This window comes from Vigna unguiculata, chromosome 8, assembly GCF_037176805.1.
Source record: "Vigna unguiculata cultivar grain cowpea cultivar isolate G323 ecotype 2 chromosome 8, ASM3717680v1, whole genome shotgun sequence".
Taxonomy (NCBI): domain Eukaryota; kingdom Viridiplantae; phylum Streptophyta; class Magnoliopsida; order Fabales; family Fabaceae; genus Vigna; species Vigna unguiculata.
In genome coordinates, this window is record NC_140799.1 from 1804706 (window position 1) to 1822490 (window position 17785).

The 17785-nt window shown below is 29.8% G+C and overlaps 1 protein-coding gene across 1 annotated transcript; it reads right to left on the reverse strand.

The window, feature by feature from the left end:
* Nucleotides 1–1912: 1912 nt before the first annotated feature.
* On the reverse strand, nt 1913–6238 carry ATS (Homeodomain-like superfamily protein). Its single transcript, XM_028082977.2, has 6 exons — nt 5077–6238; nt 4717–4793; nt 4388–4427; nt 4011–4113; nt 2668–2776; nt 1913–2525 (listed from the first exon to the last, which is right to left on the reverse strand). Exons 1-6 carry the CDS (start codon nt 5543–5545, stop codon nt 2391–2393), a joined length of 933 nt encoding a protein of 310 aa, XP_027938778.1. The 5' UTR covers nt 5546–6238; the 3' UTR covers nt 1913–2390.
* Between the last annotated feature and the right edge of the window lie 11547 nt (nt 6239–17785).

Below are 17785 nucleotides of genomic sequence, written 5' to 3' on the forward strand. Positions count from 1 at the left end.
AGGGACACTGCAACACTTTTTATATACCTACAGAAAGTGACTTTCTAACAAATGAAAAAGGAAAAGTTGAACACCTTTATCATCTATCAATGTTTTTGTAATCTTTAAAAAATATTTTTATGCCATTTAAATTTACAACTTACCATATATTTCATCACATCTAATGTAATTTCTCTTTAAATAATTTTTGAATATTATTTTTTATATTTAGTATTATCTTTTTATCATTTTTTCCTTCCAGTTATATATATAATTCAGTGAAAATTCATATAGATCAAAAGTCATAACAGAGGTAGTAGGACCAAATGGGTGGGCCTTCTACTTTTTCATTTTTTTTCCTACAAACGTATGGGATTGTTCTTACAATATGAAATCATTTAAAGTTTATGGAAATCAGAAATCTGAATTTCGGCCCACAAGAAAAGTGTTCTAATGGGCCATAATAAACAGAGCTACACCTTTCCGCAAAGCGCACTGCGGACAAGGAAAAGGCAACACGCAGTGCCAGTTTGTTTATTGACCTTTTGTTTTCTAATAAAAAAAATATGCCTTTTGTTAAGATTTTTCGTATTTCAGAAAAAAAAAAAAAACTTTGAACATGCACTCAGGTATATAGCAACATAAACTTTGTGGATAAACACAAAAGATAACCTTTTCTGGTTCTCTTTTCGGGTAGTCGTAAGAGTCTTTATTAGAAATCTCGTATTGATTATATATAAAATTAATTTACGATATATAATATATATACATAAATATAAACTTTTTTTTAAGTTAATTTTATAAAGTTGAGTTGAAGTTAAAGATTAGTCTTTAACATAGTATTAGAGTAGAGTCCATTTGATTGAAGTTTATTAGATCCATTATTTCACTTGTTATTTGTACATTTCTGAATGATTAACTTCTCATACGAGATATACATACCTTAATATGATGAGATGTGTTAAAAGCTATAAGATTAATTTAATATATATATATATATATAAATAAATAAATAAATAAATAAATGTAAATTTTACTTTACAAATTAATTTTGTAAAATTAAATTAGACTTAAAGTTAATTTATTAATAGTTTAAATTCTCTATTGAGGTTTTGATATTTGCCCTCCATTAAACTTTCAAAGTACTTTGTTTTTTTTATCTTAACAAAATTTATAACATATTTTAAAACATCAAAATCAATGTCTAATAAAAATTTGGATTTTGTCCTAAACTTTTCTTATACCATCCTCTAACGTGTCTTAGATTAAATGTACACTCATTTTAGTATTTTATAATATATTAAAAATCTTTTTGATATTATCAAAAAATAGTGTATTTCGAAGCCATGTCAGAGGACGACACAGAAAAATAAGTACAGGAAATTGGACTTGTCTTTTAGCATATTTTGAAGACTTAATAAATAAGAACAACATAAAAAAGTTTAGCTTTAAAAATATTTATGACAGTTAAAGAAATATTTCTCTATTAGTTGATAGGGTAAAGTTTGTGATTGTCTATATGAATATTAAACTCTTAAAAATCCTTCTTAAAAGAATTAATCAGTGAGATATTCGATAGTGTCAAGAGTGAAGAAGCATCGTAGTGGTCTGCTCAAATTTTATATTTTATGAAGTATATATGAATCCTATATTGATGGTTGGAAATAGCAAATCCAAGAAACAAAACTTCTATTCATTCATATACACTCATTTTAATCAGAAAATTAAGTTTAGACGAAAAAAAATTATCAGTAACTTTTATATTTATGTTTTAATTTATCAGTTAATATATATATTATGAGTTTGAATGATACTGAATTGGGATGAGTCCAAATTTTTGGGTGAAAATTTTACGAGTCCTCATAATATATGAATAAAAGATTAATATGAGAAACTGAGAAACCCAACAAAGATATATAAAGATATATAGATATAAGAAAAGAAAAAAGTTTGCAATATTAATTTGTAAAAGTGAATTAATGTAGGTGATAGATAACATGTATGTGTATGTGGTACACATGTGATGATGGTGTGGCAGAAAAGTTGACCCACCTGTCTCATATCAGCATTCCCAAATGGGTCCTATGTTGCCTAACTATAACCCATGCATGGTCCAAACCATTCCATTTTTATTTTTCATCATGTTCTATTCTATAGCTTCCACAGAAAATGACATCAAAGACAATGCCTGAAAATTTTCTTTGGACTCAAGCATATGTTCTCTAGCAAAATCCCTTTATCCCATTCCTCATCTCTCTCCCAAACACACACAATCAAAATCATTCATTCACATACATCATCATCATCATCATCATCATGATCAATCTCCTCCACACATGTCAAAGGTTGGTTATTTAAATTTAACCTAATTTTTTATAACCTTAACTTTCTTTACTTCTTTTAACGTTGTTTTAGCAGTTTAAAAGAGTTAACTCTCTCGACGATTCTGCGTGGTCTTTTTGCCAAATGGGTCTTCCAAGGCTGAATTCTAGGTCAAGCATTCCCTCGGAACGTGACAAACTGGTACAATCCAAGCCATTCATCACCTGTTTATTTATATATACACACATACATACATAAATTATTATTATTACCCTTGTGAGTGACATAAGCCATTTCGAGAATATTCATAAATGCATGCAACAAAACTACAAGCCAGAAGCTACATCCATTTGTGTCACAACTTACCATGCTTTCACTACTTCCCTTCTTCACCTCGCAATACGTCAAACCCATCTCTGCTTCTTGTCTACTGTTCTTTGTTTTTGTCTCTATTGATGATTGTTGCCACGTTGTCCTGAAAAGTGGAACAACAAAATTAATGTTGAAAGTGAACATCTTCCACTTCCTTAATTAATCCAATGGTGTCTTTTATTACAGTGTGTGTAACAAAACTCCAAACTCCATTGCTATATATACGACTTCATGTGTTTGCTTTTTCAATGAGGTGAAGTGCCATGTGATGCACTAACGGTCAACATCCAAAAGTTTCAAAGGAATTAATTGAGATGTTGAAACTTTATGTATGTGATCTTTTTTCGGAAATGGAAACAAGTGAGATTTTAACATACGAGATAAAGAGAGGAACAGTTTTTGTTTGCAATCTCAATTTTGGTAGTGAAACATCATATATATGACCAAATAATGAAACTGAATTCATGTGTGTGATAAAAAAACATCCATTCTACTTAAAAATAAATGATTAGGTTAGTTGTTTCCACGATCAATTAAGGAACTCATAAGGTTATTACTATACCATTTGAAGTTTATTGTTTCTTTAAAAAATATGGCTTATGTAATACATTGAGATTTGAACCACAGGCTAGAACTTTTGCCATGCATTGGGATCAAGAATGTGAAAGCATTATTAAGAATCCACGTAGAAAATTAATTATATCACCCTCATACCTACCTATAGAAACCCTAGGTTTTACTCGTCAAAATCTATGTACAGGTTATAAAGCTGTCGTTATAGAAGGTTGTAATAAAAATAAGATAAGCAAAAAGCCAATGACACACGTGAATTAAAAAAAAAAGGATTTGGTAAACAAAGTCTTACCGACGCCAAACGTTAAACTTTTAATTATAGGAGATGTATAGAAGTTAGAAAAATATTAACTTTACACTCAGTTTATCTCTTTTGTGGCAAACATTAACTTAATTATTTTTTCCATTTCTTATTTATATATCAGTTTTTTTTTCCTCTATTTTTTACTTTCATGAATACACCTTAAAATGAGGTATATGAGTATCGTTATTGTAAAAAGTTTGGAAGAAAAAGAAAATAAACAGAAGGGTCAAACAAAGGGATTTTTGAAAAACCGTGCATATACATTGTACTCCGACATTGGCATAGGTTGCTTTTAATGGTCCAGCAGTTGAATCAGCATTATTCAATAAGTCAACATTAAGTTCACATTAATTTGCACAGAGAAAAAACCTGATGGTGTGTGAATGAAATCTGAAAAAGCACAGAAAATTAAAAGACGGAATCTTAGGGAAACTAATGCAAAAGATGAATGAATAATAACCTTTGAATAATGGGGTCTGGTAAATTGGGCGAAGGTGCATGCAGATGAACCATGTTAATCCCTGGCCTTGGATTCAATACTGAAATATCTGTCTGCCCATGACCTGCAAAATTCATCAACAATGGAGCCATTGCTCTTCCTTTATCAGACACCAGAGGCTAATAATTCACTTGGGGACTTTGAAACAAGTCCTATAAGCCAAAGAGACTTTTGTTTTTAACGGGGAACAGTACTAGGCAAATCATGGGGTTTTCTGCCACACTCGAATCATCAAAGATATCTCTCAAACAAAGAGAATAATAATGATGATGATAATGGAAGAAGAAACGAAAAAAAGGGTCCTTGAGAAGGAACACAACACTCCGATATTCAATTACCTGTGGTGCCTTTGTCAGTGCTCTTCACTGTTCTATACATCTGCATGAACACCCCAAATAAAAGATGAAATGAGAAGAAAAAAAAAATGTTCACAAGGTTAAGATTGCATTACATAATCTAGATACCCCTTTTGTCCCTAGTCCTTGGTTCTACCTTCCCCACTACTAGAGGCAACCTATTCTAACGACTAACAATAGTCCTTTTTTCTTCCCTTTCTTTTCTTCTGTCTCGTCAGAAACTCATTCAAAGAGGAAGAATAGGAACTTCACTCATTAAGCTCAAAGACTATGGAGAAATATAATGGGGGAGAGAATAGAAACTACCCCACCTGCAAGTGACTCTTGACGTGTGCTAGGGTTAGATCCTTAACGTTCATTAACTCTAACACAGACTTCGGAGTTGCTCCTGCAAGTGTGACAAGACAAACTCAAGATTAGACATAACCTAGAATATGTTTCTCTATATATATATACATATATTTATACATCTGTTTTATCTCACGACCTTCACCTTTTGCATTCCAACAATAACAAGCCCTCAAACAATACTCACACGTATAATGTAATTATCCCATGGCTCATAGAACATCATAGTTCAATGGTTTTTGAAGTAATTAAAGAAAAAATGGTTTTTTTTCCATTGATTTTGGAATCTGCTAAATTTTAGAGATGGGTTTTGAAAGACTTACTCTCATGGCCGCCAAGGAGTTGAACCGCGTGAACAAAATGGGCATGGAGGGTGGTGGTCCATCTCATTCGAGGAGCCCGGACGCTTCTTTTGACGCCATTGACGACTCTTGCAGTTCGTTTGAAATCGCGGCCATAGATGTGAGGCTGAAGGTGGTGGTGGTGGTGGTGGTTGAAGCTTCTGGTGTCACCTTGAGCCTGATGACGGCGAGGATTGAAATCCGTTGTTCCGAAGCCTAACTTCAAGGTGGGTTCACGAGGGTGAGCAAGGTTGTGGAACTCATGGCTCAAATCGCTTCCTCCACTGCTTCCCGAATCAGAAGTCGAACACATGTCGCTGTAAATGAGTTTGCCGAAAGGCGCCACTTCCTTGACCTCGGAAATAGAGGGAGGGCTTATGTTGAGGGAGAGGTCTGGCTCCGGCAAAGGTGGCAACAGGGTTTGCATTAGCGTGTGTGAATTAGTGAACATGGAGATTGGTAGAAAGAGAGATAAAAAGTAAAGAATGGAGAAGATCTGTGTTTATATATAAGGGAATGGAATGATGAAGAGTTTAATTGAAGGTGTGAAGTGGAAAAGCAAATTAATATAGTAAGAGATGATGGAATTGAAGAGGTTGAAGATAGAATGAATTGAAAGGGTTTAAGGGTGTGATTATATCATGAGTGACTTATGATTTGTGATGATGGTGTGGTGATAGGCTTTTAGTATAGGATCCCACTAGGGTTGAAGGAAGACCACCATAGGGAAAATTTTTAAAGCTGAAAGAGAGATAAAGAGAGAAAGAGAGAGAGAGTAATTAATTTCCAGGGACTACTTGTCACAACTAGTCAGATAAAAAAATAAATAAAAAAAAAAGAAAAAAGAGAAAGGATCAGAGTTTTTTGGGGATGGTGGTTTGAACCAAAAGTTAGTGAAAAGGGGTAGCAGTTATTTATGGAAGCTGAGAGATATATCAGTCATCAAAGTACTAAACACTGTAGATAGATAGATATAGATAGATACAGATAGATATAGAGAGAGAGAGAGGAAGTAAGTGAAGGGAAGAGTGTGGTCTCTGGTTTGGTTTCCCTTATCTGCAGGTAATTAAATTAAATAAAAAAAAGAGAGAAGTTTGAAGAAAGAAAGAAGTGTTAATGGTGGTTCTTGACAGGAATATGGTTGGATTTGGAGAAAAACAAAAGGGGTACTATTGAATGGAATATTGGAATGGAAAATGAGTGTGTAGTTTAAGATGATGGATGGTGACCCGTTAAAATTCTCTGCTCTTTTTGTTTGTAGCAGGGTTTAGTTTATCTCTTTTAAATATTGCATTTTTTCTTGAATTGGAATATTCCTCTTTTATTATGAACGAGGATTCACTGCCACCCCAAAATATCCCCTTCAAACTCACCCTCATTTCTCTTTCTCTCACTCTCTGTTACTGTTACGTGCAGACGAACACATATGTGCCATTAAAAACCTCATCGTTTTCTACCTATCACCATAGCTTTGGGACACCCTCACAGGAAAATGACTATTTCTGTATCTGTGTTTTCCGAACCCATCAAACAAACCATGACAATTAATTAACACTTACGAACAACCCTAACCCACCTCTTGGATTCTCGTACATGTTTTTTAACTCCTTTATCAACAAGATCTCATTTTCATGTATACATTTCTTAAGGTCGTGCTGTACACGTGCGAAGGTGCACGATATGGAAGAGAAGAAATTTTGAAAGGTTGAAAGATTTAAGAAAGAGGAACTATATATATATATATTATGAGTGTGTGTGAGTATGAGTAGAGAGTGTGTAGGTGAGAGCAGGTTGCAGACCCACAACCACATGCAGAAGCAAAAAACATGCTGATGAGGCCCTCAACTATGTTCTTGTCATATCTCTCACCGTGTTACTCTAACGCGCTTTTTCACAATTTTCAATGAATTTTAACAATGGCAAAATTATATGTTTTTTTTATTCAAAATACATTTTCTAAATTATCCCTTTATGTGTATTAATTGGGATGATACATAAAATAAGGATATTTTAGTTAAACTAAATTTATACTTAAAAAGGATTGTTAGATTAATCGATATGTTTTCGAGGTATTGTCTGTTTTATAGTATTTGAATTCTGTTACGGTTTTATCTTTAAAAATGTTTCAGAGGGTAAAAAAAAAATAAAAGTATTTAAACTTTGCTTAACCTTTACTCTTAAACGATGTAAAACTTATTGAATGTAAGCTGGAACAGTATGAACTATATATTAATAGGAACATTTAGTCCTATTATTACATATTCTTACCGTAATTTTTCATATATGCTTTTACTTGTGGTTATTAGTCTGTGTCCTGATAGATAGAAAAAAATAAATTTTTAAAAGGAGAAAATTGAAAATAATTTTTCTTTTCTTGATTTTTCCCTTGTTTTCTGTTGTTCTATCAAATTAACAGTAGATTTTTTTTTTCAAATTTTAAATGTTTTCTTTCGTTCTTACTTCTTTCGCTCTCTGTACAAATAATTATTAGGTTACATTTATTATCATCTATATAGTAACATCCCTTGCATAAGAATGACTAGGTTGAATGAAACTAAAGTTAAGACATCCACTTCTATTCATTTTAAAAATCTATTTTAAGGCCGAGAAGACACCCTTCATTTTATTCGAGTAGACTGTCAATAAACATTACATTTAAATTAATAAAGATTTTCTCATAAAAATTATGACATAAATCGTATGCATTTTTACCTAATCATGACTAATAATTTAATTCATAGATATCAAGGGGTTTCTTTATTTGCCTCGTGATATCTTATTGATTTTAAAAAACCCATAATCCTCGTGATATTTTATTGATTCTAGTTAAAAAAAAATAAATGTTAAATATGTTCTTTTAGTTTCTAAACTTTAATGCAAAATTATAATTTGTCTATGTCTTAAACTTTGATAGAATTCATAAGGATTAAATACCTTTTTCGTCTTCATTTTCGTAGTGTTTGTTGCGGATAATCCTCATTTTGACATAATGTTTAAAATGGTCATCATTTAAACATAATGTTTAAAATGGTCCTCATTTTAACCGAATATTTAAAATGATCGTCATTTTTGCAATTCGTATTTTATTTGGTCATTTTCTGTGACGCCGTTTAAATCAGTAACGGAACCATATGTACAGTACACATAACACACCACAATGCAACGTAATACAAATAGTGTCACTTGTACAGTATTTCTTTACTGACTTAAACGACGTCACAAAAAATGACCAAATAAAATACGAATCGAAAATGATGATCATTTTAAACATTCGGTAAAAAAATGAGGACCATTTTAAACATTCTGTCAAAATGAGGATCATCCGCAATAAACACTATGAAAATGAGGATGAAAAAAATATTTAAGCCAATTCATAAACTTTAAAAATGAACGATATAATCATTATAACTTATTGCATTATATTTGTTTGGCATGTCAAGTGGTGTTTCAGTCAATGTTTGAATTATTTATATTATATTCATTTATTTTTAAAATTCCGAATAAAAATGAATTGCAATTTCGCGTTTAAATCGAAGATATATATGATTTGTGATTATAAATAAAGGGGGAAGTGAGTGTGTGAATGGAGCGTGGGAGGAAGTGCAAGTAGGAATAGTATAAAGAAGTGCATCCGTTCCAACGTTAACGTTAAGAATTTCAACGCTAGCATTTGTCTAATTATGTAGCATATAATCCTCCTCTCCAATATTCCCTCTCCGTGTTCAAATATTCCATGTCTTATGTCCAACACTACCTTTACCTTAAGCAACTCAACTCACCTGTCTTCTTTCTATTTCCAAGACAACTAAAAAAAATATACCACATCATCAACATCATGTTTTTTTTTTCTTTTTTTATCACAAATACAATTTTTTTCACAAATCAAATATAATTTCTCGTCGACAATACAAATAAGAATATATAATAAACGAAGAAAGAGTAAACCTGAGTTGAATTTTTTATTAAAATATTTTAATAGAAATAGTCGGTTCAGCATGACCAGTTATTGAATATTTTATTTTTAACATAAAGAAATAACTTTTTTTTTTAAATTTTATTAACTTTATTTAAAGAGTTAAATATGTTTTTTATCCCTTAATTTTCAGTTAATTTTGAAATTTTTGATCAATTTAGTCTTTCATATTTCGGAATACGTGAATTTAGTCATTTTAATCAAATTTTGTTAAGTTTATTTGACATTTCAAACGTGTTTTATAATAGTATTTGACTTAACATTAAAGCAAATATGTGTCGTATACTATTATGAAACACGCTTGAAATGTGAAATAAACTTAACAAAATTTGATTAAAAATACTAAATTCACATATTTTGAAAGATGAAGAACTAAATTGGTCCAAAATTTCGAAATAGATTAATTCTAAAATTTACTTAAAAGATTAAAAACATATTTAACCTTTATTTAAACTTTGATCAAGGGAAAATAGCAATAGTAATAGCATATTGATCGGCGTCAAGAAGGGTAGGGTCACGTGAGTTATGGGCGTGAGTTTGTGTAGGCAATAGGGTGTTGTTGGTTTGTTGTGTTGTTTTGGTGTTATGTTATGTTATTCCCCTGTTCTTATATGACTCCAAAACTTTAACATTTATGGCGTATTGTAAGCAACAATTATGCTCGGAACCCCATGCTTTTTGTTTATTCCTTTCTTCTCTTCCTAATCAAACCATTTTCTTAATCCATTTCTTAATAGATTCCGAAGCCACGGTCAGCGCCTGATGCGCTCTAGATTCTCCGGGAAATTAAAACTTTCCCTTTTCTTTATCATTTTCTATGCCTTCTCTTTTCATTCCAATTATTCAACTATAAGCTTGTGATCTGGGAATATCCGGTCAAAATGTCCTTCTATCACCCCGTTGCCTCTGTCCAATTAATATTCCATGTGTTTGTCTATTATAACAAATTCATCAACTTTGTCCACCCTACTCCATTAAACTATTCCTATTTACACTTAACTCAATTTCTCAATTTCACTATATCAGTCCAGTAAGGTGAGATTTGGTTTGAACTTTAAATTTAACTCAATTCTATAAAATCAGCTTGTAAGATTATATTTGCACCTACTTATTACAGAGTAAATGGCATTAAATCTAACTTAATCCTACAAAATTGATGTGTAAAGTGATGTTTGCATTTATCTCTAATGTATAAAGTGATGTATAGTCAATGTAGAACTTAAACTCACACTTAGATTTCTAACGATCTCTTCCTCAAGTGTGAGTCCCATCAACCACATTGGTATACTTCCCCTCCAACGGAAGCATTTCCAACCACGAGTACTTTTTTTTTCTGTCTTTTTTGTACTGTCGTTCTTCTTAATGAGACATACTTACCTGAAACCCTTGGCAGGAAGACTTTCGATACAAGGACTATACTGCACTAGTTTGAATCGGTTTTAACTATCGGCTCTTATACTACTTGTTAGGTTTATAGAGGTAATTCATTAAAACAAGATGTATTGTTTAGAAAAATAATAAATAAAGAGTTAAACGAACTAATTATCTATATATAATATTAAAATATCTAAAAATTAAATAAATGATTATAATATTTGCGATGATATTTCTCTCTGAGTTTTCTACTTGGACAAATATTTTATGACGAGTGGTGTGCATATGTTAAATTCTGAAGATTGTGTGTTGGGGTCATTGTTTTTTCTTTAATTGTGATTTGTAGAAGTGGAGGTGTATGATTGGGAAGTAAATTTAGTGCATCCGAAGCAAGAACAGACATGATGTTACACATTGTGTAGGTTGTGAGTAGTAAATGAAAATTAAATGCTATATATGTTTCTCGTGATTTACTTCTAATAAGATGCTTGCGTTTTACTATTTTTTGCCAACCTAACTCATGTGGAATGCTATATCACTATTTCATTCATTCATTCATTCATGCAAAGACATGTGCACTGCTACACCACTTGATTAGATGTGTCATAAAAACTATAAAAAAGAACAAGGTTGTCAAAGGGAACAAAAAAGAATGAGAAGAACTTTGTGCACTTATATATTCAATTCTAGGGTTTAAGGTAACCCAGCCTTAAAATTCAAATTTATTGACAACTTGAGGTCATGTTAAGATTTGTGCTCATATTAGATTATTTTTTTTCTGAAATTGATACAATTAGGTTGAAGTAAACTATTTAATGAATTACGAATATTTCCATAAAAGTAGTCAATTGACATAATTAATTTGAACATGATCAACGCGTTCATAGTTAATGAAATATATATATATATATATATATATATATATATATATATATATATATATATATATATATATATATATACCCTTTTGCAATGAATCAAAGAAATTGTATAAAATATGTTTAAATAACATGAAATGTAGCACTAAATTAAACATGTAAACCATTTAAATTTTACGTATTAACGTTACATTAAGAAAAAATAGTATGATTTATAGTGTTATTGTTGGAGATTTCATATTCCGCATAGATATTTAATTTTACATTTGAGAGATATATGTCTCGACGTAAAGAGAGTGCATTAGAAATTGTAAGTCGTTTGAAAATAAAGTCAAATTATAATATGTAAAGATGAAAACAATACTTTATTAATTGATTTTTTTTAGAATTAAATTAACTTAAAATTTATATCTTAACCAATATTAGAAAGTAGACTTTAAATTTGATTCAATTTTACCAAACCAATTTATAAAATAAGGTTTACACATCACTTATATATTTTGAATTTGTCTTGTCTCTCGTCAATGTAGATTTTCATCAACGAATACATCCATATTTTATAAATAGAATTTAACTATTATGATTTGGACATTATTAATTACCACTTTGTCTTGAGAAAAGAATAATAGAATATTATTAAAGAAAAGACGAGTAAAACTCGAGATTTGAGCATTGATTTGATGGTAATTAATCCTAATAGGAATTGTGAATTAGTGGATGAGAAGAATATTAGGTTCGTGGTGGTTATTCGTGAGATCGGAATACAGCCATACAAGCATGTGTTGCTTCGAAAATAGAGTTTCATCTTCCCCTAGTTCATCTACTTTGAGTATCAAAGAAACGACAAAAAAGAAAGCAAGGAATCACCGAAATCAACGCCGTTTAGGCTCATGTGCTCCACGACATTACATGGTCCATCACTCCATATACTCACATAACATTTATTATTCACACTTCACTTCTTACATAATCATAATTAATCAACATTAAACTACTACTAATTATATAAATATATAGGAGTTTGGTTTGCTAGTTCAACCAAAACCTTCAACAAATTCTTTGTGCTTTTTTGTAAAGTGTATGACAGCTTTTAGGGCACACTAGGGCTGCCAAATGCCAAATCCTCCATCAAGATTAATCAATCAATCATGGGATAATAATTCACTAATTATAGTGAACACTTAGGTCAAAAAGTCCCTTCCTTTTCAAAACTACAACAAACCCTATTTGGCTTTATGTGTCATTTTCATATTTTTTTAAATTCATTATTATATATTCACTTTTTTTTTTCTTTTCAATGTAATAATTATAATATATTTAATATTATCCCAAATAAGCCACACTAATATAAATCTTTTCGTTTTTAATGGTAAATTGATTATGTCGGATACAGTATTGATCGATAATTATACATTATATGATTCGATTAGAAATAAAACAATTTCATAATATATAAGTGAGGTGCAAATCTCAATTTACAAATTGATTTTATAGAATTGAATTAAGCTTAAAAACTTATTTTTAATATCAGAAGTATGTAAATTAGTTGGGTGGAAAGTAATCTTAGACATTCATTAAAATATGTAGGGTTAGGTGTATTTGTAGAAAAATATAATTATTCAAACATGTACTGAATATAAACAATGAAATAAAGAGAAGTGTAAGGACATTTCAGTGAGAAAAAAATATTCATTATTTTTAAAAATGAGTATGCGAAAATCTTAATTGAGATATAAAATTAAATGAAAAATGCAAATAACTCACAGTCTTAAAAAATAAACTTCGTTTCTATTTAGAAGTATACGCTCTTATCTATATTATAAAAATGCATTGATGGAATCAGAATTTTGTCAAACTTTGTGCAATAAAAATTCCTTTATCTAAGTGGTGCATCTATTTAAACGTCTCGATTTTCTCAGTGTGTGTCACAGTGTTGAACTCTATTTTTTTTTTTTTTTGGTTTTGAAAGACATTTGAAACTTAATTAATAAATTGGTTTACTTATAATATAATAAAGCATAAGAGAATTATAAGACGTTAAATTGAATACTATGGATGATGCAACGGGTGATATCAATTATCATGTTTGTTTGAATTTCTTGTAAGAAGATAGTATTTTTTTTTAAATATTATGTTGATGATTAAATAATTATGAAATTTATTTGCTTTTCTCAAAAATGATTTTAAAACAGCCTATTTTATTTAGATATGGTCTTAAAGAAGTAAAAAGAAAACATGAAGTTGGAATTGAGTTAGCATTTAAAAAATAATTATTTTAGATGAAATGGGAAAGCAAATTAGTTTATTAGTTTGAAATTAATTTGGTAACTTTTAATTTTTATTAAATTCCTCCTTATGTTGAATAAGATTTTCATAATAAAAATAGTTCCATTACTTTATCGAAAATTATTATTTAAATAATTGCCTTCCAAATATTTAAAAACAAACACCAAATAATGATATAGCAAACCTAATCAACCCTTTATTCGTTTGGCACGAGCGAGGATTTACTCTTAAACGAGTTGTAAAATTAAACACTAAGTTAAATGCCGAGACACATCTTACTTTAATATAATCTATCATTTTCCTTTTACTTTTCTTATTATTAGATGCAAAACTGTTTATCAAAATTTGTAATTAAATATTTTTGTCATTTTACTCTTAATATATAAAATAAAAAATTCCATTTAATATAAATAAATATAACATGTAATTTGAATATATTTCAATTTGAATTTTCCAAACAATATATCATAAGAAAAAAAAATGTTTTGGTCATTAAATTAAAGTTTAGTAATTTTAAATACTCAAACACAAATTTCAATATATAAAGAGTGCTGACATGATGAATAAAATCATTCACTAAGAAAGTCCTAACATCATGAATAAAATTCAAACTCTCACAAAATTTTTCACATCAATAGAAAATCATCAAGAAAACCAGAAAGGGAAAAATAGAATAAGTGAAAATCATCTTAGAACTGAAAAAGAGGAAAAAAAAAATGAATACAATTTCTTCCACTAATAATACCAAGCAGCTTTACACATCAGATCCTTAGAAATTTGAAGAGGAGTACTTCATCATCATGCTCTGCAACATATCACCTGCTGCTGACTGACATAGATCATTGTGTATCTTCACGCTAAAATTCACCACCCTTTTGTTTTCTTTTTCTAGCCAAATGTTATTTATTTTCAGTTACCTATTATGATGTGGTGTGGTGGAAGCATGAAAAGTTGAAAACTTTGGGATAAAAACAAAAGAAAACAAGTGTTTGTAATATACTTGGTACTCAAAAACTGCAAATGGGGCAGCGTATGTAAAGGAAAAAAGGGTGAAGAGAGGAAACTGAAAACCAGTTTAGGTAGCAGAGTGGAGAAAAAGGTGTATGCACTTGATGCCAATATAGCAGAGAAGCTTATAATATATATGCAATGTTGTGTTGTGTTGTGCTTGTAATATGTTTGTAATAAGTTGTGGCTGAAGCACTGAATAATGTACTGGTGTAATGGGACCACTGAGAAGCAGAAAATCATGTGCCTGAGATCAGATTGTGTGGGCATTGCAGAGTGGCCACTGAAAACTGGTCTCGGCCAGAGAAAGAGAAAGATAACTCTTCTCTTGGTTGCTATATGCTTGTAGTGTATCTCAATGTGTGTGTTTATGTGTAAGTGTTTGTGTGCTTTTCTACCCCACTAAAACTATATTTCCCTGTTTCCTTCAGGCCCCTCCACCACTCAAAATCAAAGACCACACAAAAATGATTCAACTTCACTCACTGTAAGGGTCCTCAAATTCATCACAATATTCTTCTCTCTGTCATTTCAAGTTTACACAAATTCGGTCTCCAATTTTGCATAGAAATACAACAAATTTCAAGTTTCATGATTGTGAACGTACACAGAGAGAGACACTGCACATTTGCAGATTATCAATCACAAACAACCATTTCTTTCATTCCTAACTCCTCACAAAATACAAAACTTAATTGAGAGCTCACGTAATATATTCAGTAAATCTCAAACAAATTATGAGTCCTCTGTTGTTATGAACAGTTGTAGTAGCTTTGAATGTAACTAATGATATACCAAACATGCAAAAAACTAATGATGAATGTTAATTGTTAAAATCGAGCGTTTACTAGGTGAAAAGCTATAGTCGTTGATCAGAACACGATTTTTTTTAACTTCTTGTTATAATGGAACGTTTGTCACTAGACTAAAAACTACGGTTATTAGTTAGGGTGTAACTCTTTTTACTTAAGAGTGTAACAATCTAAGTGTCAAGATTCGAGTGTGATTCGGTCCACTTGACTTCTACCACATGACAATTGATGTCATCTGCAACAATCTCTCATTCAATAACTATCCTACTGGAAATCCCATTTTAGGATTACGACTTAGCCCACCTCACTTCTACCGCAGAATAATTATACATTTCTCAACATTAATAATATGGTTGAGTATAAGCTTATGCTTACTACAGTAGCAGAAAATAGTGAACCCATATTAAGAACAGAACGTAGAGACTATTCTTTCCACCTGCCATTTTTCTGTCTGGTTTTGATTCTTGAATTTTCTGTGTATCTTCTTGTATTATTCAAGTTCAATAAGAAGATTGAGATTTTAGAACGTTGGATCTCAGCATTTGACAGAAATTTCACTGTCAAAAGCAAAAACTAAAGTTCTTTTTATATTAGTAGTAAGTCTTTAGGTTTGTGAAAGTGAATGTGTAACTCAATTTTTCTCTCTGGTTAAAAAGTTTCGATCGCTATCTGTGATTTTTACTGACATCAATTAACGTTGTTTCCATTTCCATCTCTGCATGCATCAATGGTCTTGCTGTATATTATCCCGTCACATTTTTTCTTAATTTGTATATATTTTTTTAATTATAAATACTTATAATATTTCGTATCTGTTTTATAAACTTTTTTTAACTAATTCGCACCCTTTGGAAAAAAATTATTAATTTATAAGTAATTAAGGGTATTTTAGAAAAGCAAAATATAATTAGAGATGGCAAATAAACCCGTCCCCGTGGGTATTGTCCGAACCCGTCCCCGTTTTGACGGGGAATCCCTCATTGACTGGGTATGGGTATGGGTATGGGGAATCCCCGACTTTTTCAGTTGGGTATGGGGATGGGTATGGGGATGTACATATACCCGCCATAATACCCGTCCCCGCCATATCTCCATTCTCGTTTAAATTATTAAAATATTCACAATTAATCAAGTAACACATATATATATATATATATATATATATATATATATATATATATATATATTTCTATTTTTTTTTCTTTTAATTATTTCATTTGTCATAAACTCATTCTCATCTCCAATATATTTTTTATCTTATCATAACCTTTATGTAATTATGTTAAAATGATGTATGTTAATAAAAAAAAATCATGTCTCACATTTGAATATTTATATTATTTTTTAATATTTTTATTTATTATAAATTTTCCTTTCACATGAGAATGTTTATACTCTCAATTTAAGGTAATATAAAAAAAATTCTTTACTTATTATTATTATTATTAATTTTTGTTTAATTTGAAGAACTCTTTTGTTTCATTAAAATAACTTTCGTTATTTTTCAACCATTAAGTATATATATTGATATTTGAAAAGTTTTCTTAGTTCTCTAAGATATTTTTCGTCTTATCATACCTTAGTTAAACATTTAATTTCCTTTGTGTGATTTTTTTCGATAGTCTCTCAAATTATTTCTAAAACACACATTTGTTAATTTTTTAATATTTTTATTTATTATTTTTATTTTCATCATGTAGAATAATATTTCGATATATTCTATCTAATTATTTTTTATTTTATAACTCATTATTAATCATAATGTAATTTTTTCACTTTAAATTCTGTTTGAAGTGGTTAAAATTATATATATATATATATATATATATATATATATATAATGATATTTAGGAATAGTATATGATAATTCACTACAAGAAAAACATGAAATGGTGACTGATTTAGTCAGTAACCCATATCAGTCACTATTTTTCGTCATTGGTGGTAGTAGTTGATTTATTGTCTGAATCAATGACTAAATTAGTGACTGATTCAATGATCGAATCGGTACTTGATTTAGTGACCAATTTAATTACTAATTTATTTGTAATTTAATGACAAATTTTTTTGTCACTAATGATATTTCTATTTATTTTTAACCACTTCAAACATAATTTAATAATTAGTTCTCTAAGGTTTTTTTCATTTTATCATACCTTAATTATACATTTAATTTCCTTTGTGCGATTTCTTTCGATAGTCTCTCAAATTATTTCTAAAACACACATTTGTTAGTTTTTTAATATTTTTATTTATTGTTTATTTTCATCATGTAGAATAATATTTCGATATATTCTATCTAATTATTTGTTATTTTATAACTCACTATTAATCATACTGTAATTTTTTTCACTTTAATT

What these genes read in the sequence shown, in the direction of transcription:
- ATS (XM_028082977.2), bottom strand. Translation starts at nt 5,545, where the DNA reads ATGTTCACTAATTCACACACGCTAATGCAAACCCTGTTGCCACCTTTG. An exon ending in ACGTCAAGAGTCACTTGCAG is followed by an intron (nt 4,428 to 4,716) that starts GTGGGGTAGTTT and finishes GTGTTCATGCAG; the next exon opens with ATGTATAGAACAGTGAAGAG. An exon ending in CCAGACCCCATTATTCAAAG is followed by an intron (nt 2,777 to 4,010) that starts GTTATTATTCAT and finishes TCCACTTTTCAG; the next exon opens with GACAACGTGGCAACAATCAT.